The following is a 25,329-nucleotide window of genomic DNA, read 5'->3' on the forward strand; positions in this document are numbered from 1 at the left end:
CTGGGTACAGTGAGAATGAAGTTAGGGAGTCAGTGTGTGTTCCAGTAAATATTCCTGTACATCCCGCTAATTATGATGAAGTTCAGTCTCAGGTTATGGTGGAACCATTCCTGGGACATCTGCCCTGCCTGCAGGAGGTATTTAATGTTCAGCCCTGTAACATGGATAGTTCAGAATCCTTCTTAGAAAACCTGGAAAATGATGTTCCTGAGGTCTTGTTTGATGTTCTGGAGGTCTCCGAGTTCCTCCCAAAGGGTGCAGAACTTGTAGGAGATGTCTCCTGCCCCCCAAGTCCTGCTGAGGTGTTGCCCTCTTCCGTAGGCATTGCTGCCTTGCTGGCTACCTTTTCAGCTCTGGTGGAGCTTCAGTCATGGGTAGTCAATGATAAATTTCTGTCAGATACCATTACAGTCATTGAGATCTCTAAGCCTGAGACCGAGTCTTCTTTTGAAATACCAGTACCTGTGACCCAGAAAGCCCAAGTGTGCCTCGGTTACCAGCGTACTCAGATGCTTCCTCGGTGGAGACATGTTCTGATTTAGCCTGCTTGCTTGCATGCCCAGAAGTGGTCCCTGAAAGTCCTGATCTTGATGGGTGTCCTGCTAATTCTGAATCTGGAACTGTCATAGGTTCCATGGGGGTGCTTGGTAGCTCTCCATGTGAGCCTGGTGAGCGTTCTGGCTTCTTGGAATCTCTGCGGTGCTTCAAGGCATTCTGGGAGATTCCGAGAGAAGTTTTGCTTGGTACCCTGAATACGATCAACAGCGGCTTTTGTTTTGAAAGAGACACTTCGAACATGTTTTGTGGCAGATTTGGTATTTTCGGACGCTCCTTGGAAGGTGGTGGGTATTGTCTGGAGGGTGTCGATGGCTTCTTCTCTGGTATCCACAGTCCTGATGGGTGCTACGCTGAGACTTGTAGTGCTGATGGGCATGTTTCGGTGGCTTCTGTTTCCGATGAGGTCGGTTTCGGGTGGACTGACTCTGGAATTGGACCTTGTCGGGCTGTCCCGACCTTCATGAGTCTTCGGGTTGGAGTCTTTTGCTAATAGTAGTTTTGAGGGTCGTCTGGAATTCGACCCTGGAGGGGGGGGGGGGGGTACTGTAATGATCTGCTCAGCTGCCTGTGCAGGCAGGCAGCTTTTTGACCATTGTTTAGGTTTGCATGCTGCAGGACTCTGGAAAGGAGAGCTTCTGTCAGTTTTGCAGCTTGTGCTTGCTGAGGAATTTGCATATGTTGTCATGCAAATTGCCTGGCCACATTCATTGGAGGCGTGTACTATAAGTACTATGTGTTTCCCACAATGCTTGGGTGGTCATAAGGATTTAGTCCTGTGTAACACTCCTGGAGGAGTGTCAGCCTTGCTCTTTGTTTGAAGATCAGCTTAGAGTAATTTCTGAAACTGCGCTAGGCAGGTTCCCCTAGTGCAGTTAGGATTGCTAATCTGTTTTGTTTGTTCTGTTGCGATTGTCCTGTCCCAGCGGTGGTCGACAGGAAATCGTTCTGATCTCTGTTCTTGGAGTATAGCTGGTGCAGCGGTTGCTACCAGCTATCTCTTCTGATCTGTCTCACTTGGATCGCACTAGCATCTTGCGCTAGCGCTGTGGATCCTTCTGTTCTGTCTCCTTGCATCGCGCTAGCCACTTTCCGCTAGTGCTGTGGATCCTTCTGTTCTGCCTTCCTGGATCGCACTAGCATCCTGCGCTACTGCTGTGGATCCTTCTGTTCTGCTACTCTGTACCTGGATCGCACTAGCATGCTACGCTAGTACTGTGGATCCTTCTGTTCTGTCTTCCTGGATCGCGCTAGCCACTTTCGCTAATGCTGTGGATCCTATCTCTCGCTTGTCCCTGTTTTCATGTGTCTGTCTTGTCTGCTACGAACGCTTGCTGGAGGCTCGGTGAGGTAACCGTTAAGCAAGCGCTCGCGTCCCCTGTTACATGTTTGTCTGTCGATGGTTAGTTAGGCGTGCTTGTCTCTATTGTGCTTATCACATGGAGACCGCGCATGAACACGTGCACTGTTGCGAATGAGTGCGGTGTTCGCGTTCAGTTAGCGTTTGTTATTTTCCGTATCTCCTCATTGTATGATTTGCTGTGCCTTTGCTACTCTCGTGCCCTGCCTTGCTATAACCTTGTGTCACGTCTGGCGATCGCACCTCTCGCGATCGCGTTCCTGCTTCATATCTGCTGTGGTGTGTGCACCGTCGCGGGTTGGCGACTAGGTTGGTGCACACACATACAACCTGTCCCTTTGCTCGTTCTCATTCGCAATCGCTTCTCTTGCGACTGCGTTCTGCGCTTCGTATAATTCCTGTCTGGCATTTGTGGAGGTACAGAGGATTGGTTCCTCTGCACTGAGTCCCCAATGCCATCTGCCGACAGGAATTTCCCTCTGGGTTCCTGCAATTATACGCTTGTGGAGGATTTCCGCCGTATCAGCGCACGTGTTGTGCGCTGATCACGGAGGAAGTTCCACAAATGTTACAGTTTGTATGTGTGTATGTACGTGCCGCAATCACTCAAAAACACCTTGACAGATCCTTTACTACCGGTGAAGATATGTTTGGGGGTCTCACGTCTCCCTTGCACACCTGGGCGGAACCAAAAATAGCCAATCAGATTTCATGCATACATGTCAATGGAAATATGTAAAAGGCTGCCATTCTCATAGTAATAAAGCTACAGTCCCCAAACTTGGCACAGTTGGTCACTTGGTGACCAAGATAATTACATTTCAGCCATTCAATTTAAATGGGAAAATGTAAACTGCAGCCATTCTTAGACTGTTAATCGTGGAGTTAACAATCCACGATTAACAGTCTAAAATTGACTTATTTAAAATAGCATAGCATCAGCAAATGCTATGCCTTTTTAAATTAGTCAATAGACATTTAGGCAGGCAGTATATATTCAGGTGAACTTGGTCAGAGCACGCACTTCTTTTTCTTCAGTATGCATAAGATAAGAGCTAACCAGCTCCCGACCGCCTAACGCCGATCGGTGGCGGGAGCGTGGCAGGCACAGGACCACTGGACGCCAATAGGCGTCATCTCGAGAGAGGCGAGATTAGCAGAGAACGAGCACAATTCCTTGCTATCAACACAGCTGGGCACAGAGAACATCCTGCCAGTCGGGATAAAAGCTGGCAGGCTGTAACATACTAAAAATATTAAGCACTTCACCTCGAAAGGGTTTTTCCCCTTAAAAAAAAAAACAGAGAAATTTTCACCTGTCAGTGCTCCTTCCATTCATTCACCTATAACTTTAATACTACTTATCACAACAAAACAATCTATATCTTGTTTTTTCGCCACTGATTTGGGGGGTACTTTTTGCAAAGAATTATTTTATTCTAACTCAGTTTTAATGGGAATAATAAGAAATTTTTTTTAAAAAAAATCATTATTTCTCAGTTTTCGGCCATTATAGATTCAAAATAAAACATGCCACTGTAATTAAAACCCACACATTTTATTTGCCCATTTGTCTCGGTTATTGCAACGTTTAAAATTTTTCCCCAGTACAATGTATGGCGCCAATATTTTATTTGGAAATAAAGGTGCATTTTTTCAGTTTTGCGTCTATCTCTAATTACAAGCCCACAATTTATAAAGTAATTGTAGTATACAGTTTTTATATAAATATTAAAAAAAATTCAGTACCTAAGGTAACTATTTATGTATTTTATTTTTATTTGTAATTTTTTTTTAATTAAAAAAAAATAAAAAAATAAAAAATGGTAACTGTGGGAGGTCAGGAGTTAATTTAAAAAGAAAAAAAAGGTAACTAGGGATCATTAACTGAAAAAAAGGGGATGTAGTAGCTATGCCCGTGCATAGAGTTGTGGCATTTTGCAGGGGCATAGTTACTCGTCCCAGTAGAGGGGAAGTGGTTAAATTATTTATTTGTACAGCGCTGCGCTTAACTGTCCCTTCAAATGGCTGACAATCTTATCCCATAAATAGGCTAATGCCTATGTATGGGGAGTGAAGTGTATACAGTATATCCCAAACTAGGGCTAATTTTTTATTTGGGGGGGGGGGGGGGGGGGGGGGGAGGATAAAGGAAACAGGGTATGTTTAAAAAAAAAAAAAAAAAAAAAAAAAAGGATTGTAACGATTGGTGTCAGCAACACAGATTTTTCTGATTATTGGTGATCTGCAGTATCACCAATAATACAGATGCTATACCTGATTATGTGGTGATCTGCAGAATCACCAATAATACTAGTATAGCTAGACACAGGACACCCAGTGTGGTATTGTGTTTGGTGCAACAGTAATCAGAGACGTTATCTCCCGAGAAGCGGGAGACACAGACACTACTGCAGCCAAGGATTCCCTGAGGAGCAGGGAATCAGACTGCACTGCAGCCAGTGGACCCCTGAGGGGCCGGGACCACTGACTGGGCTGCAAATGAGATAACAGATGGAATGAGTGATTATGATTGAACTGCAGCCCAGGATTCCCTGAGGAGCAGGGAATCAGATTGTACTGCAGCCAGTGGACGCCTGAGGAGCAGGGACCACTGACTGGGCTGCAAATGAGATAACAGATGGATGAGAGATAATGATTGGACTGCAACCAAGGATTCCCTGAGGAGCAGGGAATCAGATTGTACTGCAGCCAAAGATTCCCTGAGGGGCAGGGAATCAGACTGTACTGCAGCCAGTGGACCCCTGAGGGGCAGGGACCACTGACTGTGCTGCAAGATGGTCTCCTGAGGAGCAGGGGACCATAAGCCTGTGCTTGCAGCTAATGAACACCTGAAGAGCTAGTGTCACAGACAGTACAGTAAGGCTGATCACCTAAAAGTTAGGTGTGAAGTCCTTGGTTTCAACACCTGGGAACTAGTCTACAGAATGGTACAGAAGTCTCACAATACAATAAGGCTATCAACGGAATCTGACTAAGTGTGAATTCCCAGCTCCGGCTGGTTCTAACACACTGTAAGATCTGACTGGGGTCTGAGCGCTCACACATAAGCTTTGCAACAGCAGACAACTTGCAACTGACAGGCAAGTCCTATATATACCCAGAGCGCTCCACAGCGTCGCCCCAGTCACTCAGCCAATCCGGAGCATAGCTGGAGTCAGCTGATCGGCTTGATCAGCTGACTCCCCTTCTACTAGCATAAAGGTCCTGTCGCCTGGCGCGCGTAGCTCTTAATCTGTGTGCACTAGAAGAACCAGGCGAACCAGCAGCATGTTGGTGCGCGGCAGAAGCCGCCGGCTGGAACGTGGAGATAGCCGCCATGCCGCTTGCCCGTGCGGCGGCATCTCCGCTATTCATTACAAGGATCATGTTTTATTAATTAAACAGAAATCCAAAGATCTCAGCAGCGATCAGAGACCACCGAAAGAAAGCCCTTTTAGGGGGGAGAAAATGAGGTAAAATTAATTTGGGTGCTAAGTTGTATGGCCGTGCAATAAATCGTTAAAGCTGTGCAGTGCTGAATTATTAAAAATTGCCTGGTCACTAGGGGGTGTAAACCTCTGGTCCTTAAGAGGTTAAAATGGCTACCGTGTACTGTATACCATCACCCGGAGCATATCATTAGAGTAGTAATTTCAAATGAAAGTCAGAATTACGATGCAAATATGTAATTCGAAATTTCAGACTATTGCAAAATTAATTTTGCATGAAATCATAATTATTACCCTTACTTTTACAGTGATGTGTAATTTTGTGAAAATATACGTTTCTTATGCCCATAGACTTTTTGCAGAAATGTTATTTCTCACATGCAAAAATGTGTTTTCTTATGCCCCATGGACTTCAATGTATTTGTGTAAAATTGTGAATCCTCATATGCTAAAATGTGTTTTGTTATGGCTCATAGACTTCAATACATTTGTGCAAAAATCACGCAAAATCAAGATTACTCATAAATTCTTAATTATGATCAGAATAGTAATTACGAACATAAAAATTACTCATTAAGATCAACTCTGCTCTACTCTTCATTAAGTTGCCAGATTTCTTCAAAGCATTGATTGTCTGGCTCCAGTGGCAATAGAATAAGATTAAAGAGGAACTCCAGTGAAAATAATGTAATAAAAAAAGTGCTTCATTTTACAATAATTATGTATAAATGATTTAGTCAGTGTTTTCTCATTTTAAAATCTTTAAAATCCCTGATTTACATTCTGACATGTATTACATGGTGACATTTTTACTGTTGGCAGGTGATGTAGCTGCTGCATGCTTTTTTGGCAGTTGGAAACAGCTGTAAACAGCTATTTCCCACAATGCAACAAGGTTCACAGACAGGAAACTGCCAAGAGTACCAGAGTCCTCAGAGTTTCTTGTAGGAGGGGTTTCACCACAATATCAGTCATACAGCGCCCCCTGATGGTAGATTTCTCATGTAAAAGGGGGTATCAGCTACTGATTGGAATAAAGTTCAATTCTTGGTCGAAGTTTCTTTTTAAAGAACAACTGTTAGCCATCATATGCCCCCCTCAAAAAATACATATGTAAGTAGATAAATGCTTGCTCTACTTACATATCAGATGTAATGCACTGTCCACATTTTGGTTTCTTTTAATTTTCAATTTATATTATTTTCCTGGCAGGAGCCATCTTGTGCCCTCCAAGTTAAAGAATCCCCCCCTCTGCATCCCCCTCCTCCTCGCACTGATTCAGAGCACAGCGGGGAGGATAAAGGCAACAGGCACAGACTCACCTAATAATGTATCTAAGTGCTGACGTTCCCATCTGTTCTCTGCACTACCACTGGAGGCAGTGCAGAGAGTATAGAAGGGAACTGCAGCACCTGGAACCATTATTCAGGGAGTCTGTGTGCAGCTCCTTTATCCTTCCCCAATATTCAGAACAGTGACAGGAGACAGCCTCTTGCTCCCTTCCCTGCGCACTAACACGGCTTAAACATAGAGAGTGAAGGGGAGAGCAGGCGGCCAATCATAGCGCAGAGAGGTGAGTGACAGAGGCTTCAGCCAATCAGGCTGATACAGCATAGCATGTCACTTCTCTTTTGCGTCTTTGTTAGTCTGCATACCATCTTAGAGCCTGGGGGCATGTGGATAGAAGGAGCACAGTAAGATTGATTTTAAAGTTTGAATTTGCCTGGTTAGCATCCTCTTGACTATTGTAACAGCCGGCACTAGAAAATTAATTTTGTATTTAATGCCTAACAGTTAATCTTTAAGGTCCACACTACCACATGGTGAGCAAAGGTCAAGCCCCCAGTATTTCAGAGAACCTTATTTTCTACTAAAGAGGTAGTCAGATATCTGACTGAAGAGAAACTTTTGGGAATTGTAAAAAAAGGCAACAGATTCTTCAAGGCAGAGGACAAATTTTGTCATTCTTATAGGCTTACTGAAACCCAATTATTAATCCATCTCTGTTTCCTATTTGACATCTGCAGGCCTCGTACCAGGTGCAATTGGGTGTGTCTCTGGACTTCATCACTTCTGAATTAGGAAAGGTGAATTTGGAGGGATTTACAGAGACAAGGTAAGAGACTTTCTTCTGATCAGTTGTGACCTCTGTGTAGAACATCTGCTGTGTCCTCCAGAGGTAGCCGACCATGGTTGAATACCATTTGTCTTGGGGATACTGTGACCTGGACTGTGTTTTAATGATGTTATCCCCACCTTTCTTGCAGGTATAGGGCCATTGCAAAATACAAGAATGGCTTCTATTCCTATTACTTGCCAGTTGCTGCAGCAATGTACATGGTAAGTTGGGTGGTGAAGATGGTGGTCTGCTATACTCTTCACTGTCCCACCTGAGAGGCTTCATTGTAGTTCTATACTAAATAATCCCATATCTTTCACTTTCAGGCAAGAATAGATGATGAGGAAGCACATCAAAATGCTCTTACAATCTTTGATGAATTGGGAGTGCTCTTCCAGATTCAGGTAACTCTCTCAGGAGGATTCATGCAGTGTTAGGGAATATTGGGAGGTGCTTCCAGGGGCATAACAATAGACCCTGCAAGGGATGCAGCTGCAGGAGAGCCCAGAACCTGCAGGGGGCCCCATGTGTGGGGGAAGAAGTTTATATTTCCCAAGAGACTGACAACTAAGGGCACGGAGAAAAAAAGCGTTCTGCTCTCTGCGCAATTGTTCTAGTGACTGCATCTGCTCAGCCACTGATAACGAATCATACAAAGTTTTGTAGACAGAGATTTGTAGATAGTCCCTATTCAGTGTGCAGCAGGCTCTTGTGCACAGAACCCATCCCGCAACCTTTCTACCCCTCCTCAAGTGCTCTCTACTGTAGTGTTGCTGGAGGAGTCTGCAGAGCCAGTTCTGCTCCATTAGAGATGGACAGAGTGAGTGTAAGAACCTGAGGCTGGGAGCACACTCGTCTGTTGGTTTTCTGTATGCATTTTCTGCACACCGTGCGTGTCTTTATGTGTGAAAGCATGCACTTTTATCACAGAAGCTAATGTAATGTACAGAAAATACATGCAGGGCTTCACTGCTGTCTGTTTTTAGCTGCATGGGGAAAACACGTTTAAGTGTGCACTAGCCAATTGAAGAACATTGGTTCTCAGTTTACCTGTGCAGAAAGGAAGAGGGGGGGGGGGGGCATCCAAAGTTTCGCAGCGGGGCCCAGTGATTTCTAGTTATGCCCCTGCTGTTCTGGCACAGGAAGGAATTGGCAGTGGTTGAGAGCTGTCACTTGTTGGCGATTGTCAGGGATTCTGGGAACAGAGGATGAGAGGACTTGGATTATAGTATGTATCATAGTTCCTTGGCTTGGTTAGCCGCTGCCAGTATGCTGCTGTATAGTGGTCCTCTAAGCAAAAATGGTTTTTCAGCAATTCATTTCGAATCTAGTCTCTTCCCCTGTGCCATGCCTGGAAACTGCTGGCCACCAGGAAATAAATAAGTTGTGTCATAACACAGGAGCAGCAATGGCTGTTTTACCTGAAACTTGGGACAGTGGAAATGATTCATGAGAAGCTATTTTATTTTTTAGCTGATGCAAATTTGGTTGCAGTTTGTATACAAATTGAAATGATAGCAGTTAAAATTGGCTACAACTACATTCAGTTGGTCCATTTTCAATCTCTGTATTATTTCGAACCAAATTTCCGTCAACTGAGAAACTTGTGCAATTCATAGGTCATCTCCATAGGACCTGCGGTAACCGATTTCTTAATTTTGGCTTCCTCTGTCTGGACTCCTGACTTGGCCCCTTACCAGCACAATGCACAAAGGTTCGGTAAAGTTGCCGTGTGGCTAGAGCACACCACTATTACGTACACTGACAAGGTAGGAAGTAATAGTACAATTAGCTTAACCTGAGATTCCAAGTGATCACAAGCGTTGCTAGATTAATGTACGTTATGCTACTTGTGTAGATCATGGACCTCTAAGGCCCAGTTCACACTTGCGTTGAAGTGGCAACTGGCAAACGGATCCATGAAAACAGATCTGATCACCAGTCGATTGGGTCAGTTTCTACCTTGTTGCCACTCCATTTCCATTCCGCTGCTTCCGTTCCACAAAACAAACCTCTTCCACTATCCTTCCCCTCTGCTTTCCCTGGTCAAGTTATATTTTTGTTTTTTAATTGCATTGTACTGTACAAATTATAGGTCAAAGTTGGGAAAAGATTTGACATTTTTTATTGTAAATTTTCACAGGGGTGCTTACACTTTTTATATCCACTGTACCTGCTGAGAATTCTTCTATTTTTATTCCTATAGGATGATTATGAGGATTGTTATGGGGATCCTTCAGCGATGGGTGAGATGGGGACTGATATTCAGGAGAACAAGTGTTCCTGGCTGGTGGTCGAGGCACTAAAGAGGGCCACGCCTGAGCAAAGGAGGATTCTGGAGGTATGCAGAGCACTGGAGATGCAGTGGGCTATACCACCAGGGGAAGGGAGAGTCCTGGACGTAAACAGAGGACACCAGTGGGGGAGGAGTCATGCTGGAGCTTCTGGAGGTATACAGAAACAGGAAAATGGTATGGGCCTGATCCCATTTTTACTTCTTCTCCTATGTTTTCTCCTAGGTGATATTCTCACATTATAATAAATAAAATGTCTTTTAAAGAGACACTGAAGCGGAAAAAAATTATGATACAATGAATTGGTTTGGAGTATGGATAATTACTAGAAGATTAGTAGCAAAGAAAATATTCTTATATTTTATTTTCCGCTATATAGTTGTTGTTTTTTATAACATTGCATCATTCTGTAATATTTGCAGTTTACACACTGCTCAGCATTCTAAATGATTTTACAGAGCAGGCTAGTGAACTTTTGAACTGTCCTCTGCAGAAAAACAAACAATACAGTGCCAGACACTTGAGATAATAAGCTTCAGAAGACAGAGCTCTCTGCAACTTTTGAAAGTCGTGGAGCTCAATGGCTCTTTTGCATAGATAACAACTGGAGATTGTTCAACTCTTCCTGTACTGGAAACAATATTAGACTTATGTCTCTGCTCCTATTGTTTTAGTTCTTAGTTGTACTAAACATACAAATCATTATATCATACTTTTTTTTCACTTCAGTGTCTCTTTAAGCCACCAGCTAGCAAGAAAACAGTCAAAATACTTTTGATAGTACTTTTTCAGCTTCTTTTTGAAACTTTTTTCAATTGTAGAGTGCAAAAGTTATTTTAGCCACTTAAAGTGGACCTAAATTAAAAATACAAGATTTCAGAAATAAAATCTATTTTCTAAATTATAATAATAAATAGCAGCCTTTTTTCAGCTGCATGATGACAAATATAAAATAGTTTACATTTATTGAAGGAACCCCTCCCTTCCTTCCTTTCAAATTGCCAGGATTTTTCCGGCAAACTGGTGGAGTAGATGGTGTCTGGCAATGGAGGAATTGCTAATGGCTGCCCCCAGTATAACCTTTGCTATGAAAAGAGGTGAAAAGCATGCACTTAAATGATCATAGGTTTGAAGGAGTGTTTATTTATCTTTGTATGTGTCAGAGTGGTGCAACTAAATCTTTTAATAAAAAAAAAATGTTTGGTTTGGGTCCGCTTTAAGTACCCCCTTAAGGACCAGAGACTGCTGGTACAAGAAACGGCAGAATAGCAACAAATTCCGACGAATCGCCGCACATAACTACCACGGCACGTTGGGAAACTGGGCCACCCACTCTGCCTTCTCTATGATGGCAGAGTTCCTGTGAGCCGGTCAGGAGCCACTTTCATTGGCCCATTGACCCTGCCTATCAATGTAAGCCGATTACGTTGATAGACAGGGTCAGGAGCCAATGAAATCAGGTCCTGACCCACTCACAGGGCACTGCTGTTATAGAGACAGCAGAGCGAGTGAGCTGCGGTGTGGAGACAGCGGCGAGATCGTCGGGAGTGGCGAAAGCGAACGAGAACGCACAGTGTCGGTGGATTGAAATCTACGCCCTGGCAGCCAGGTAGCCATCAAAACAGGGCGTAGATTTTAATCACTAAGGTCCTTAAGTAGTTAAACAGAAGTTGAAAAATTATCTCCTAGGCGAAAACGTTGGAGAAAAAGTAAATTGGATCGGGCCCCACAGACCTCCACTGTTTATTCCACTGTTTGAGAAGATCATGCTAAAAGGATGTTGTCCTGCATTGCAAACCAATAATGTTATCAAGTAGCTTAAGTAAAGTGCAAATATGCCATTCAGTGTCATAGTATCAGTCTTTTCATGTTTTCTGTTGGTTTTTGATTTTTTAATGTTTGGAGCAAAAATAGTATTTTCGGGTTTCATACTACTTTAAATTTACGTGAGGAGGAAATACTAAAGACAACAAAATCTTGGAGAAGGTTTTAAGAGAGGTAGATACTAGATCAAACAAAAGAGATTTTCACTGATAAGGATGGTTCTGGAAGGGAAAGCAAAGGTACTTTGGTTCTACTGAAAAAGCCTGAGGCCCAGCAAAACTAACTAAGGCTGCTTTCACAGTGGCACGTTACAGCAGCCTGTAACAGAGCCCAACTCACAGTAATGTAAAATCAACGGGCTGTTCACAGTGCCCACGTTGCGGAGTAGAACGCTGCATGTTAAATGAAAGTGCAGCGTGCAGTGCGTTATACTCGTATTCGGCTGCGTTAGACTGTTTGCACATGCTCAGTAATGTTTTTCTTTTTTTAATGTGCCGCATGCACCGTTTTCGTTCAATCAGTATGCGTCAAAAAGTAAGCATCACGTACGCATCACGAGACGCATAACGCAGTGCAATGTAACGTCCAACTTCAAAGCTAACATGCGTTGCGTTAGGGGCACGTTATGTGACCTTAACGTTGCATCTAACGCAATATCTTGGTGTGAAAGAGCCCTAATCCTCCAGATGTACTAATAAAATGACTCAATTTTGAGCTTAACCACTTGCCGACCGCCCACAGCCGATGGGCGGCGGCAAGGACTGGGCCTAAATGACCGCAATACGCCCATCGGCGGCGGCGGGCGTGGTTATGCGCTGATTGCGGACGCGATCAGGTGATGGCAACAGGCTCCGCCCCCTTGCGCAGTAACCTGCCGGCTGTTCGGAAGCGCCGGCGGGTTACTATCACTCAGAACGCCCCATGCAAAGCGTATAATACGCTTTGTAATGTATACAAAGCGTATTATACAGGCTGCCTCCTGCCCTGGTGGTCCCAGTGATCGAGGGACCACCAGGGCAGGCTGCAGCCACCCTAGTCTGCACCCAAGCACACTGATCCTGCCCCTCCTTCCCTCTGATCACCCACAGCACCCCTCAGACCCCTCCCTGCCCACCCCTCAGACCCCTGTTTACACCCAATCACTCCCCTAATCACCCATCAATCACTCCCTGTCACTATCTGTCAACGCTATTTTTTTAGTTTAGGTCCTAACTGCCCCCTGGGGGCTCCTGATCACCCCCCCACACTCTCAGATCCTCCCCAGACCCCCCCCCCCCCCGTGTACTGTATACATCTATTCTCCCCACTAATCACCTGTCAAACATCTGTCAATTACCCATCAATCACCCATCAATCACCTGTCAATCACCCATCAATCACCTGTCAATCACCCATCAATCACCCCCTGTCACTAACACTGCCCCCTGGGGGCTCCTGATCACCCCCCCCCCCCACACACACTCTCAGATCCCCCCCTGTGTACTGTATACTAAAGTTGGGCCGAACGGTTCGCCTGCGAACGGTTCCATGCGAACTTCAGTGGTTCGCGTTCGCGTCCCGCAGGCGAAGTTTTGCGGAAGTTCGGTTCGCCCCATAATGCACCATGAGGGTCAACTTTGACCCTCTACATCACAGTCAGCAGGCCCAGTGTAGCCAATTAGGCTACACTAGCCCCTGAAGCCACTCCCCCCCTAATAAAAGGCAGGCAGCGGCGGCCATTAAGCTCACTTGTGTACCTGCGTTAGTGAGAGTAGGGCGAGCTGCTGCAGACTGTCTCTCATAGGGAAAGATTAGTTAGGCTTAGCTTGTTCCTGGCTGCATACCTGTTCTGTTCAGTGAGCCCACCATACCTGTTCTGTTCAGTGAGCCCACTGGATACCTGCATACCTGTTCAGTGAACCTGCCACTGCATACCTGTTCTGTGAACCCACCACTGCATACCTGTACTGTGAACCCACCACTGCATACCTGTTCAGTGAACCCACCACTGCATACCTGTTCAGTGAACCCACCACTGCATACCTGTTCAGTGAACCTGCCACTGCATACCTGTTCTGTGAACCCACCACTGCATACCTGTTCAGTGAACCCACCACTGCATACCTGTTCAGTGAACCCACCACTGCATGCCTGTTCAGTGAACCTGCCACTGCATACCTGTACTGTTCAGTGAACCCGCCACTGCATACCTGTTCTGTTCAGTGAACCCGCCACTGTATACCTGTTCTGTTCAGTAAACCTGCCACTGTATACCTGTTCTGTTCAGTGAACCCGCCACTGCATACATGTTCTGTTCAGTGAACCCGCCACTGCATACCTGTTCTGTTCAGTGAACCCGCCACTGTATTCCTGTTCAGTGAACCCACCACTGCATACCTGTTCTGTTCAGTGAACCCGCCACTGCATACCTGTTGTGTTCAGTGAACCCGCCACTGTATACCTGTTCTGTTCAGTGAACCTGCCACTGTATACCTGTTCTGTTCAGTGAACCCGCCACTGTATACCTGTTCTGTGAACCTGCCACTGCATACCTGTTCTGTGAACCCACCACTGCATACCTGTTCTGTTCAGTGAACCCGCCACTGCATACCAAAACCTGCACTCTCGCCATGGTGCGCACCAGTCCAGCACGGCCGTCACTACACAAACAGCTGTTTGCGGTGAGTTACACGGTGAGTTTGGTGTGTCAGTGTGAAGCAGTACCTTAATTACACTACCTGATTGATGTATACACATGCAAGATGTTTTAAAGCACTTTAGGCCTGTCATTTAGCATTCAATGTGATTTCTGCCCTTAAAACGCTGCTTTGCGCCAAATCCAGATTTTTCCCGGGGACTTTTGGCATGTATCCCACTCCTCCACCTGGGGGTCCAGGTGTTAGACCCCTTGAAACATCTTTTCCATCACTTTTGTGGCCAGCATAATTTTTTTTTTCAAAGTTCGCATCCCCATTGAAGTCTATTGCGGATCGCGAACTTTTACGCGAACCGAACCTTACGCGGAAGTTCGCGAACCTGGTTCGCGAACCTAAAATCGGAGGTTCGGCCCCACTCTACTGTATACATCTATTCTCCCCACTAATCACCTGTCAATCACCCGTCAATCACCCATCAATCACCCCCTGTCACTAACACTGTCCCCTTGGGACTCCTGATCACCCCCCACACTCTCAGATCCCCCCAGCCCCCCCCCCCTGTGTACTGTATACAGCTATTCTCCCCACTAATCACCTGTCAATCACCCATCAATCACCTGTCAATCACCCATCAATCACCCCCTGTCACTAACACTGCCCCCTGGGGGCTCCTGATCACCCCCCCCCACACTTTCAGATCCTCCCCAGACTCCCCCCCCCCTGTGTACTGTATATATCTATTCTCCCCACTAATCACCTGTCAATCACCTGTCAATCACCCATCAATCACCCATCAATCACCTGTCAATAACCCATCAATCACCCCCTGTCACTAACACTGTCCCCTGGGGGCTCCTGATCACCCCCCCACACACTCTCAGATCCCCCCCAGACCCCATCCTGTGTACTGTATACATCTATCCTCCCCTGTAATCACCTGTCAATCACCCGTCAATCACCCCCTGTCACTGCCACCCATCAGATCAGATAGACCCTAACCTGCCTCTTACGGGCATCTGATCACCCGCCCGCACCCTCAGATTGCCCACAGACCCACCCTCAGATCACCTCCAAAGTGCATTGTTTACATCTGTTCTGCCATCTAATTACCCACTGATCACCCATCAATCACCCATCAATCACCCCCTGTCACCACCTGTCACTGCTACCCTTCAGATCAGACCCCTATCTGCCCCTAGGGCACCCAATCACCCGCCCACACCCTCAGAACGCCCTCAGACCCCAGCCCTGATCACCTCGCCAGTGCATTGCTTGCATCTATTCCCCCTTCTAATCACACCTTGAGACACACATCAATCACCTCCTGTCACCACCTGTCACCCCCTAGCACACCAACCCATCAGATCAGGCCCTAATTTGCCCCGTGTGGGCTCCTGATCACTCGGCCAAACCCTCAGATCCCCCTCAGAACCCCTTTCCGATCACATCCCCAGTGCATTGATTGTATCTATTTTCCCCTCTAATCACCCCCTGAGACACCCATCAATCACCTCCTGTCACCCCCCTAGCACTCCTATCCATCAGATCAGGCCCAATACAACCTGTCATCTAAGAGGCCACCCTGCTTATGACCGGTTCCACAAACATTGCCCCCTCATAGACCACCTGTCATCAAAATTTGCAGATGCTTATACCCCTGAACAGTCGTTTTGAGGCATTTGGTTTACAGACTACTCCTCACGGTTTTGGGCCCCTAAAATGCCAGGGCAGTATAGGAACCCCACAAGTGACCCCATTTTAGAAAAAAAGATACCCCAAGGTATTCCGTTAGGTGTATGACGAGTTCATAGAAGATTTTATTTTTTGTCACAAGTTAGCGGAAATTGATTTTTATTGTTTTTTTTTTCACAAAGTGTCATTTTCCACTAACTTGTGACAAAAAAATAAAAAATAAAAACTTTTATGAACTCACCATACTACTAACGGAATACCTTGGGGTGTCTTCTTTCTAAAATGGGGTCACTTGTGGGGTTCCTATACTGCCCTGGCATTTTAGGGGCCCTAAACCGTGAGGAGTAGTAGTGGGAGAAATATCTCTGTAAATGACAATTTTTTGATTTTTTTTTTACACACAATTGTCCATTTACAGAGATATTTCTCCCACCCAACATGGGTATGTGTAAAAATACACCCCAAAACACATTATACTACTTCTCCTGAGTATGGCGATACCACGTGTGACACTTTTTTTGCAGCCTAGGTGCGCTAAGGGGCCCAACTCCTATTCACAGGTCATTTTGAGGCATTTGGTTTCTAGACTAATTCTCACGGTTTAGGGCCCCTAAAATGCCTGGGCAGTATAGGAACCCCACAAGTGACCCCATTTTAGAAAGAAGACACCCCAAGGTTTTCCGTTAGTAGTATGGTGAGTTCATAGACATTTTTATTTTTTTGTCACAAGTTAGTGGAAAATGACACTTTGTGAAAAAAACAATAAAAATCAATTTCCGCTAACTTGTTAAAAAAAAAAAATCTTCTATGAACTCACCATACTCCTAATGGAATACCTTGAAGTGTCTTATTTCTAAAATGGAGTCACTTGTGGGGTTCCTATACTGCCCTGGCATTTTAGGGGCCCCAAACCGTGAGGAGTAGTCTAGAAACCAAATGCCTCAAAATGACCAGTGAAATCCTTAGGCTTCTTGCACACCAAGACGTTGCGTTAGGTGCCACGTTAAGGTCGCATAACGTGCACCTAACACAACGTATGGTGCTGCAAGAGCCGACAATAGAGAGAGCCGCGTTAGGCGGCTCGATTCCTATAATGTCTCCCAGAGTGGCGCTGATTGGCCAGCGGGACCACGTGATGTGGAGCGAGACACTCTGCATCACGTGGTCCCGCCGGCCAATCAGCGCCCGCCAGTGCAGTGAATATTAAGTAGCCATGTGCGCGGCTACTGTAGCTGGCTCTCCCCGCCGCCTCTCCGCCCCCCACTGTGCATGTGCAAACAGTCTAACGCGGCTATAGCCGCTCCAACGCCGTAGCATGCTGCACTTTGCAGAGAACGTGCAGCATTACATGTAACGCAACGTGGGCTGTGTGAACAGCCCACTTGTGTTACATTGCTGTGCGTTGGGGGAGCGTTACAGGCGCACTAACGTGCACCTGTAACGTCTTGGTGTGTAAGCAGCCTAAAGGTACTCATAGGAAGTTGGGCCCCTTAGCGCAGTTAGGGTGCAAAAAAGTACCACACATGTGGTATTGCCGTACTCAGGAGAAGTATTATAATGTGTTTTGGGGCGTATTTTTACACATACCCATGCTGGGTGGGAGAAATATCTCTGTAAATGGACAATTGTGTGTAAAAAATTAAAAAAAATTGTCATTTACAGAGATATTTCTCCCACCCAGCATGGGTATATGTAAAAATATACCACAAAACACATTATACTACTTCTCCTGAGTACGGCGGTACCACATGTGTGGCACTTTTTTGCACTCTAACTGCGCTAAGGGGCCCAAAGTTCAATGAGTACCTTTAGGATTTTTGTGGTGTATTCTTACATATACCCATGCTGGGTGGGAGAAATATCTCTGTAAATGACAATTTTTTTTATTTTTTTACACACAATTGTCCATTTACAGAGAGATTTCTCCCACCCAGCATGGGTATGTGTAAAAATACACCCCAAAACACATTATAATACTTCTCCTGAGTACGGCGATACCACATGTGTGGCACTTTTTTGCACCCTAACTGCGCTAAGGGGCCCAAAGTTCAATGAGTACCTTTAGGATTTCACAGGTCATTTTGAGACATTTGGTTTCAAGACTAATCCTCACGGTTTAGGGCCCCTAAAATGCCAGGGCAGTATAGGAACCCCGCAAGTGACCCCATTTTAGAAAGAAGACACCCCAAGGTATTCCGTTAGGAGTATGGTGAGTTCATAGAAGATTTTATTTTTTGTCACAAGTTAGCGGAAATTGATTTTTATTGGTTTTTTTTTCACAAAGTGTCAATTTCCGCTAACTTGTGACAAAAAAAAAATCTTCTATGAACTCACCATACTCCTAACGGAATACCTTGGGGTGTCTTCTTTCTAAAATGGGGTCACTTGTGGGGTTCCTAAACTGCCCTGGCATTTTAGGGGCCCTAAACCGTGAGGTGTAGTCTTGAAATCAAATGTCTCAAAATGACATGTGAAATCCTAAAGGTACTCATTGAACTTTGGGCCCCTTAGCGCAGTTAGGGTGCAAAAAAGTGCCACACATGTGGTATCGCCGTACTCAGGAGAAGTATTATAATGTGTTTTGGGGTGTATTTTTACACATACCCATGCTGGGTGCGAGAAATCTCTCTGTAAATGGACAATTGTGTGTAAAAAAATAAAAAAAAATTGTCATTTACAGAGATATTTCTCCCACCCAGCATGGGTATATGTAAGAATACACCACAAAACACATTATACTACTTCTCCTGAGTACGGCAATACCACATGTGTGGCACTTTTTTGCAGCCTAACTGTGCTAAGGGGCCCAAAGTCCAATGAGCACCTTTAGGCTTTACAGGGTGCTTACAATTTAGCACCCCCCAAAATGCCAGGACAGTAAACACACCCCACAAATGACCCCATTTTGGAAAGTAGACACTTCAAGGTATTCAGAGAGGGGCATGGTGAGTCCGTGGCAGATTTTATTTTTTTTGTCACAAGTTAGCAGAAATGGAAACTTTTTTTTTTGTGTCGCAAAGTGTCATTTTCCGCTAACTTGTGACAAAAAATAAAATCTTCTATGAACTCACCATGCCTCTCAGTGAATACTTTGGGATGTCTTCTTTCCAAAATGGAGTCACTTGGGGGGTATTTATACTATCCTGGAATTTTAGCACCTCATGAATCCTGACAGGTGCTCAGAAAAGTCAGAGATGCTTCAAAATGGGAAAATTCACTTTTTGCACCATAGTTTGTAAACGCTATAACTTTTACCTAAACCAATAAATATACACTAAATTGTTTTTTTTTTAAATCAAAGACATGTAGCACAATAAATTTGGACAAAAATGTATACAGAAATTTTACTTTATTTGACAAATTTTATCACAGAAAGTAAAAAAAAAAATCATTTTTTGACAAAATTCATGTCTTTTTTGATGAATATAATAAAAACTAAAAATCGCAGCAGCAATCAAATAGCACCAAAAGAAAGCTGTATTAGTGACAAGAAAAGGAGGTAAAATTCATTTAGATAGTAGGTTGTATGACCGAGCAATAAACCGTGAAAGCTGCAGTGATCTGAATGGAAAAAAAGGCTCTGGTCCTTAAGGGGCGAAAAAACGGTGGTCCTCAAGTGGTTAAGACATGGGTTTAGGATGGTGATCTTGAAATTTAAACCAGCCTCCGCTCTCCTGTTTTCTTCTCAGCTAGAACTACAGACAGTCTCAAGGTGGACTTCTGATGTTTTATGAATGCCTGACTGTATCTGAATATGTTGACAACCTATTCTTCTTTTACAGCCACCATCTACATTTTGGCATACTTTATGAACCTGCTACCCTCTGCCAAACCCTGAGCGAATGTACCTTTAAAGAGAAACTCCGAGCAAGAATTGAACTTAATCCCAATCAGTAGCTGATACCCCCTTTTACATGAGAAATCTATTCATTTTCACAAACAAACCATCAGGGGGCGCTGTATGACTAATATTGTGGTGAAACCCCTCCCACAAGAAGCTCTGAGTACCGTGGTACTTCTGGCAGTTTCCTGTCTGTGAACCTTGTTGCCTTGTGGGAAATAGCTGTTTCCAACTGCCAAAACAGCAAACAGCAGCTACATCACCTGCCAACAGTAAAATAGTCACCATGTGATAAATGTCAGAATATAAATCAGGGATTTAAAAGATTTTACAATGAACAAACACTGACTAAATCATTTATACATAATTATTGTAAAAATGAAGCACTTTTTTAATTACATTATTTCCACTGGAGCTCCTCTTTAAAGGACTTCTCGTTAACCAAAGCTACTGAAAGTGAACCTGAAGTGAGACAAAAAAAAGTTTAACACTTACCTAAGAAGAAGGAAGGCTCTGGATACTATAGAGCCTTCATGTTCTTCCACCATGCCCAGTTTAGCTTCACCATCTTCTAGGATGATTGGTGCTTCTAGTAGTTATTAAGGCTGAGGAAGTGCTCTTATCCTCGAGGACTTCCGAAGATTAGTACATCCTTACTGCACATGAGTGAGCCCAGGACTCGGTGGTGTGTGGTACGGATGCGCTCATCTTCAAAAGTATTCAGGGAAGCGAGTACTTCAAATGTCTTCTTGAAGACTAACGAAGCAAGAGCAGTTTAACTGGACAGCAGGAATGATGGGCAGCACAGAGAAACATGAAGGCTGTATAGTATCCAGAGCTATTCCTTTTCTTAGGTAAGTATAACAGTAAAGTAAGCTCACTTCAGGTTTGCTTGAAGAGTCCTTAGCTCTGGCTGACTTCAAAAAGCTTCCCTGAGTTCCTTTTCAATCTTTTCTGAATGATCTTCATATCATGACCTGTAGACATCTGTCTTGCAAAATAAGACCTAACCCCCCTCCAGTCACCCAATAAGAATTAGTAGAAAGTGTATCTTATTTGCCCAATTCCAAACTGCATAAAATTTAACTTATTCCCAACTTCTTATCTACGCATATCTATGCCCCTGAAAACTTCACTTAACAACCAGGGGCGTAGATATGTGTACCTGTTTACTCAACTTCCCAATCGCTCTCCCGGGCGCGCTCCTATTTGCCTTTGTTGCAATCCCACTGTTCTGTGATCGGTGAATGGGAACAGCTGTTTCCAAAGCCGATCAAAGTGCCTGTAATTAATGAAATCAGCGAGATGCCGGTGTTCATTGTCAAAGTGAAAGCAAAACATTAAAACATTTTCCATTAGATTGTAAACCTTTGACAGGGTCCTCCCTTAACTAGTGCAGTCTACATGATCTTGCGTAGAGTTGGGCCGAACCTCCGATTTTAGGTTCGCGAACCGGGTTCACGAACTTTCGCGGAAGGTTCGGTTCGCGTTAAAGTTCGCGAACCGCAATAGACTTCAATGGGGATGCGAACTTTGAAAAAAAAAATGTATGCTGGCCACAAAAGTGATGGAAAAGATGTTTCAAGGGGTCTAACACCTGGAGGGGGGCATGGCGGAGTGGGATACACGCCAAAAGTCCCCGGGAAAAATCTGGATTTGACGCAAAGCAGCGTTTTAAGGGCAGAAATCATATTGAATGCTAAATGACAGGCCTAAAGTGCTTTAAAACATCTTGCATGTGTTTACATCAATCAGGTAGTGTAATTAAGGTACTGCTTTACACTGACACACCAAACTGTTCACTGAACAGAACAGGTATACAGTGGCGGGTTCACTGAACAGAACAGGTATGCAGTGGCGGGTTCACTGAACAGAACAGGTATACAGTGGCGGGTTCACTGAACAGAACAGGTATGCAGTGGCGGGTTCACTGAACAGAACAGGTATACAGTGGCGGGTTCACTGAACAGAACAGGTATGCAGTGGCGGGTTCACTGAACAGAACAGGTATACAGTGGCGGGTTCACTGAACAGAACAGGTATGCAGTGGCGGGTTCACTGAACAGAACAGGTATGCAGTGGCGGGTTCACTGAACAGTACAGGTATGCAGTGGCAGGTTCACTGAACAGGTATGCAGTGGTGGGTTCACAGTACAGGTATGCAGTGGTGGGTTCACAGAACAGGTATGCAGTGGTGGGTTCACAGTACAGGTATGCAGTGGTGGGTTCACAGAACAGGTATGCAGTGGTGGGTTCACAGTACAGGTATGCAGTGGTGGGTTCACAGAACAGGTATGCAGTGGTGGGTTCACTGAACAGGTATGCAGTGGTGGGTTCACAGAACAGGTATGCAGTGGTGGGTTCACAGAACAGGTATGCAGTGGTGGGTTCACAGAACAGGTATGCAGTGGTGGGTTCACAGAACAGGTATGCAGTGGTGGGTTCACAGAACAGGTATGCAGTGGTGGGTTCACAGAACAGGTATGCAGTGGTGGGTTCACAGTACAGGTATGCAGTGGTGGGTTCACAGAACAGGTATGCAGCCAGGGACAAGCTAAGCCTAACTAATCTTTCCCTATGAGAGAGAGTGTGCAGCAGCTCGCCCTACTCTCACTAATGCAGGCAGGTAGTGGCACACGAGTGACCGTAATGGCCGCCGCTGCCTGCCTTATATAAGGGGGGGAGTGGCTCCAGGGGCTAGTGTAGCCTAATTGGCTACACTGGGCCTGCTGACTGTGATGTAGAGGGTCAAAGTTGACCCTCATGGTGCATTATGGGGCGAACCGAACTTCCGCAAAAGTTCGCCTGTGGGACGCAAACGCGAACCACGGAAGTTCGCATGGAACCGTTCGCAGGCGAACCGTTCGGCCCAACTCTAATCTTGTGCTTCTTTCCTATGACAGCCTCATACTTGTATTACTGGGCCTACCTAACCAGCCCAAAATTGCATGATCGTGTATCTTGTACCATTTGCCTTATACAACTTTGTTCTATGTGGTATAACTTTGTTACGTCTGTCATCCTTTTTTCATTGTATATATTTATTGTCCAGTGCTGCATAATATGTTGGTGCTTTATAAATCCAATAACTTATAATAACACTTTATGTATTATGTTCACAGTACACAGGAATAAAGTGTGGTGACATCTTGTGGCCAAAAAGTAAAAATACAACCATACACTATAATATATAAAAATAATACATTTTTATTAGTGATTAACCCTTTCCACCCCCTGACCCCCTGTTACCAAAATAAAACACTTGTAAAAATAAAAAAGGGGCATCATTTAAATAAACATACATAAATAGTTAGCTTAGGGACTCTTTTAATATGCATGTCATAAGGGTATACAACTGTTATTTTTTGCAAATAAGGGCTTCTAATTATTGATATAGTATAAAGAAATGCAAAATGAAAATAATACCTTTATTTCCAAATAAAATATTGTCGCCATACATTGTACTAGGGACTTAATTAAATGTTTTAATAACTGGGACAAATGGGCAAATAAAATGTGTTGGTTTTATCTACAATAGCACATTTTATTTTTAAAATTATAATGGCTGAAAACTGAGAAATAATGATTTTTTTTTTCATTTTTCCTTATTATTTCCTTTAAACTGCATATGAAATAAAATAATTCTTCTGGCAAAAAGTACCAGCCTAATTTGTCCTACAAAAAAAAAAAACAATGTATAGATCATTTTGGTGTAATTTATTTATTTATTGTATTTATAGTGCGCCAACATATTACGCAGTGGGGGTAATAAGTAGCGATAAAGTTGTTGATGAATGAATAGGAGGAGTGTGATGTGAAAATTGTACTGGTTTTTAAGGGAAAAAAAACCTGTGGTTGGGAAATTATTAAATTAAAGAGACGCTGTAAAAATTTTTACAGCCTTATTTCTCCTATCCTATATGTTGCCATACCTAGTCTCGTGTGCTGTGGCTTACTGCAGCCTCTTCTAGTTCCCCCTTTTCTGTAGTGTTCCCACTTTTTTCCCCCTTTGTCAAGGCTTATCGAGTGAAGGGGCTGCCTCTGCTGTAATGTGAACAACATGGTATGCACGCCCCCTTCTGTTGAATATGCAGCCCCTTCCATTATTTCTCTAATCCTGTGTAATGCAAGCTCTCCTCTGCTGTGTATATGACTCAGCGTGTCTGTGAGGCTGAGGGAGCTGTTAGATGCTGAATAGCTGCCTGTGAGGAGTGCAGACCTTAGACAGAATAACAGCTGTGAGGATGAGTCAGATTTCAGTCACGTTTCAGTGGCATAGAGCTCCTCTCCTGCAGGGCTCATGACTACAATCAGCTCTGCCTCTGACAGCATTTCTGGATTTGTGGCCATGTTTTTTATGTATCAACAATTTATAAAACTGTTGAATTATAGCCAGGATCTCAGTGGGGAGCTGTGGAAAAGGCGTGGAGGGCCAAGGAAATGACAAGGAGCATAATGGTATGTTTATTAATACAAGAATTTGACATTACAGATTCTCTTTAAGACAGTATGCAAATGGAAAAAAAAGCACCTCTTTGATCATCAAAACCATTCAAATCATTTTGGAGTAACCAGAACATGTAGGGAGCAGCAATTGGTCACTTTTGAGCAGAGGTGGCTTCCGAAGATAAGCAGTACACACAGGTCGGTGTGGGGCCACTTAGAGTAGTGGAGCCTTCAGGAAGTACATAAAACATATCTTGGAGAATCCCCTTGGAGTGTTAGTGACTCCTGCATGCAAGAGAAATACATGTGCTTGTAGTCTTGGACATATGATTCAGATGTCTGAGTGGTGGTGTTAGATGTTCAGGTTTTAGTGGAATGGAGTGTAGAATTAACTCTCGTTGTTCTGTGACACACAGGAGAACTATGGGAAGAACGACATGGAGAAGGTGCAGAGGGTGAAGCAGTTGTACACAGAGCTGGATCTTCCAACCATCTACAGAAAATTTGCGGAAGAGAGTTACCAGAAGCTGCAGACACTGATCTCCCAGCAAGCCAATGGACTGCCCAAAGCGATGTTTCTGGATGTGGCCCGCATGGTTTTCAAAAGGCAGGAATAAGGGGCACAGACTGTGTGACTGTCAGACACACGAGTTAGGTGGCTGGATAATTTGATGTCTTGAGCAGTGCCCACCATGATTACTGTGTAGGGAAGATGCCAGTTTGTACAATATACTGTAGACAAAACTCAACCGAGTATAGTACAGGTGAATAAAATCACAAACTTATGTCCAATCGGACCTGACCTATAAAGTACTAAAAGGTGACAAAAGTCTAGTCACCCTCAATCACCTGTCGTTGTTTATACAACCTTAGGTGAGTGAGTAATATAGGAGAGTAAAAAGAATACTGATACCATGAGAGGCCAGATGGCAATGGTGTGGATATGGTCAGCAGTAACAAACCACACTTAAAAATCTGCCAGTCAATGGTCAGTATATGTATGCTCAGTTTATGGGAGGTCTTTGCTGATCCCCCTGTTGCCTGGTTCGCACTGCCAGATATGTGAAACCTGGTACAGGGTGTAGCTATTCCCACAAGGCTAGGGCACAC

General features: G+C 44.3%; 1 protein-coding gene across 4 annotated transcripts in view; it reads left to right on the forward strand.

The window, feature by feature from the left end:
* Positions 1-25,018, forward strand: part of LOC137532270 (farnesyl pyrophosphate synthase-like) — an 86,568-nt gene extending 61,550 nt beyond the window's left edge. For 2 of the 4 annotated variants that reach the window (XM_068252597.1, XM_068252596.1), the window contains exons 6-10: positions 7,395-7,483; positions 7,635-7,707; positions 7,813-7,890; positions 9,693-9,957; positions 24,636-25,018. In XM_068252597.1, coding sequence (XP_068108698.1) covers positions 7,395-7,483; positions 7,635-7,707; positions 7,813-7,890; positions 9,693-9,957; positions 24,636-24,874 — 744 coding nt within the window. In that variant the 3' untranslated portion in view covers positions 24,875-25,018. The remainder of the gene's footprint in view (positions 1-7,394; positions 7,484-7,634; positions 7,708-7,812; positions 7,891-9,692; positions 9,958-24,635) is intronic. The other 2 variants (XM_068252598.1, XM_068252599.1) reach the window with 2 other exon arrangements.
* The last annotated feature ends 311 nt before the right edge of the window (positions 25,019-25,329 follow it).

The sequence above is a fragment of the Hyperolius riggenbachi genome, chromosome 9, assembly GCF_040937935.1.
Source record: "Hyperolius riggenbachi isolate aHypRig1 chromosome 9, aHypRig1.pri, whole genome shotgun sequence".
NCBI classification, from domain to species: Eukaryota; Metazoa; Chordata; class Amphibia; order Anura; family Hyperoliidae; genus Hyperolius; species Hyperolius riggenbachi.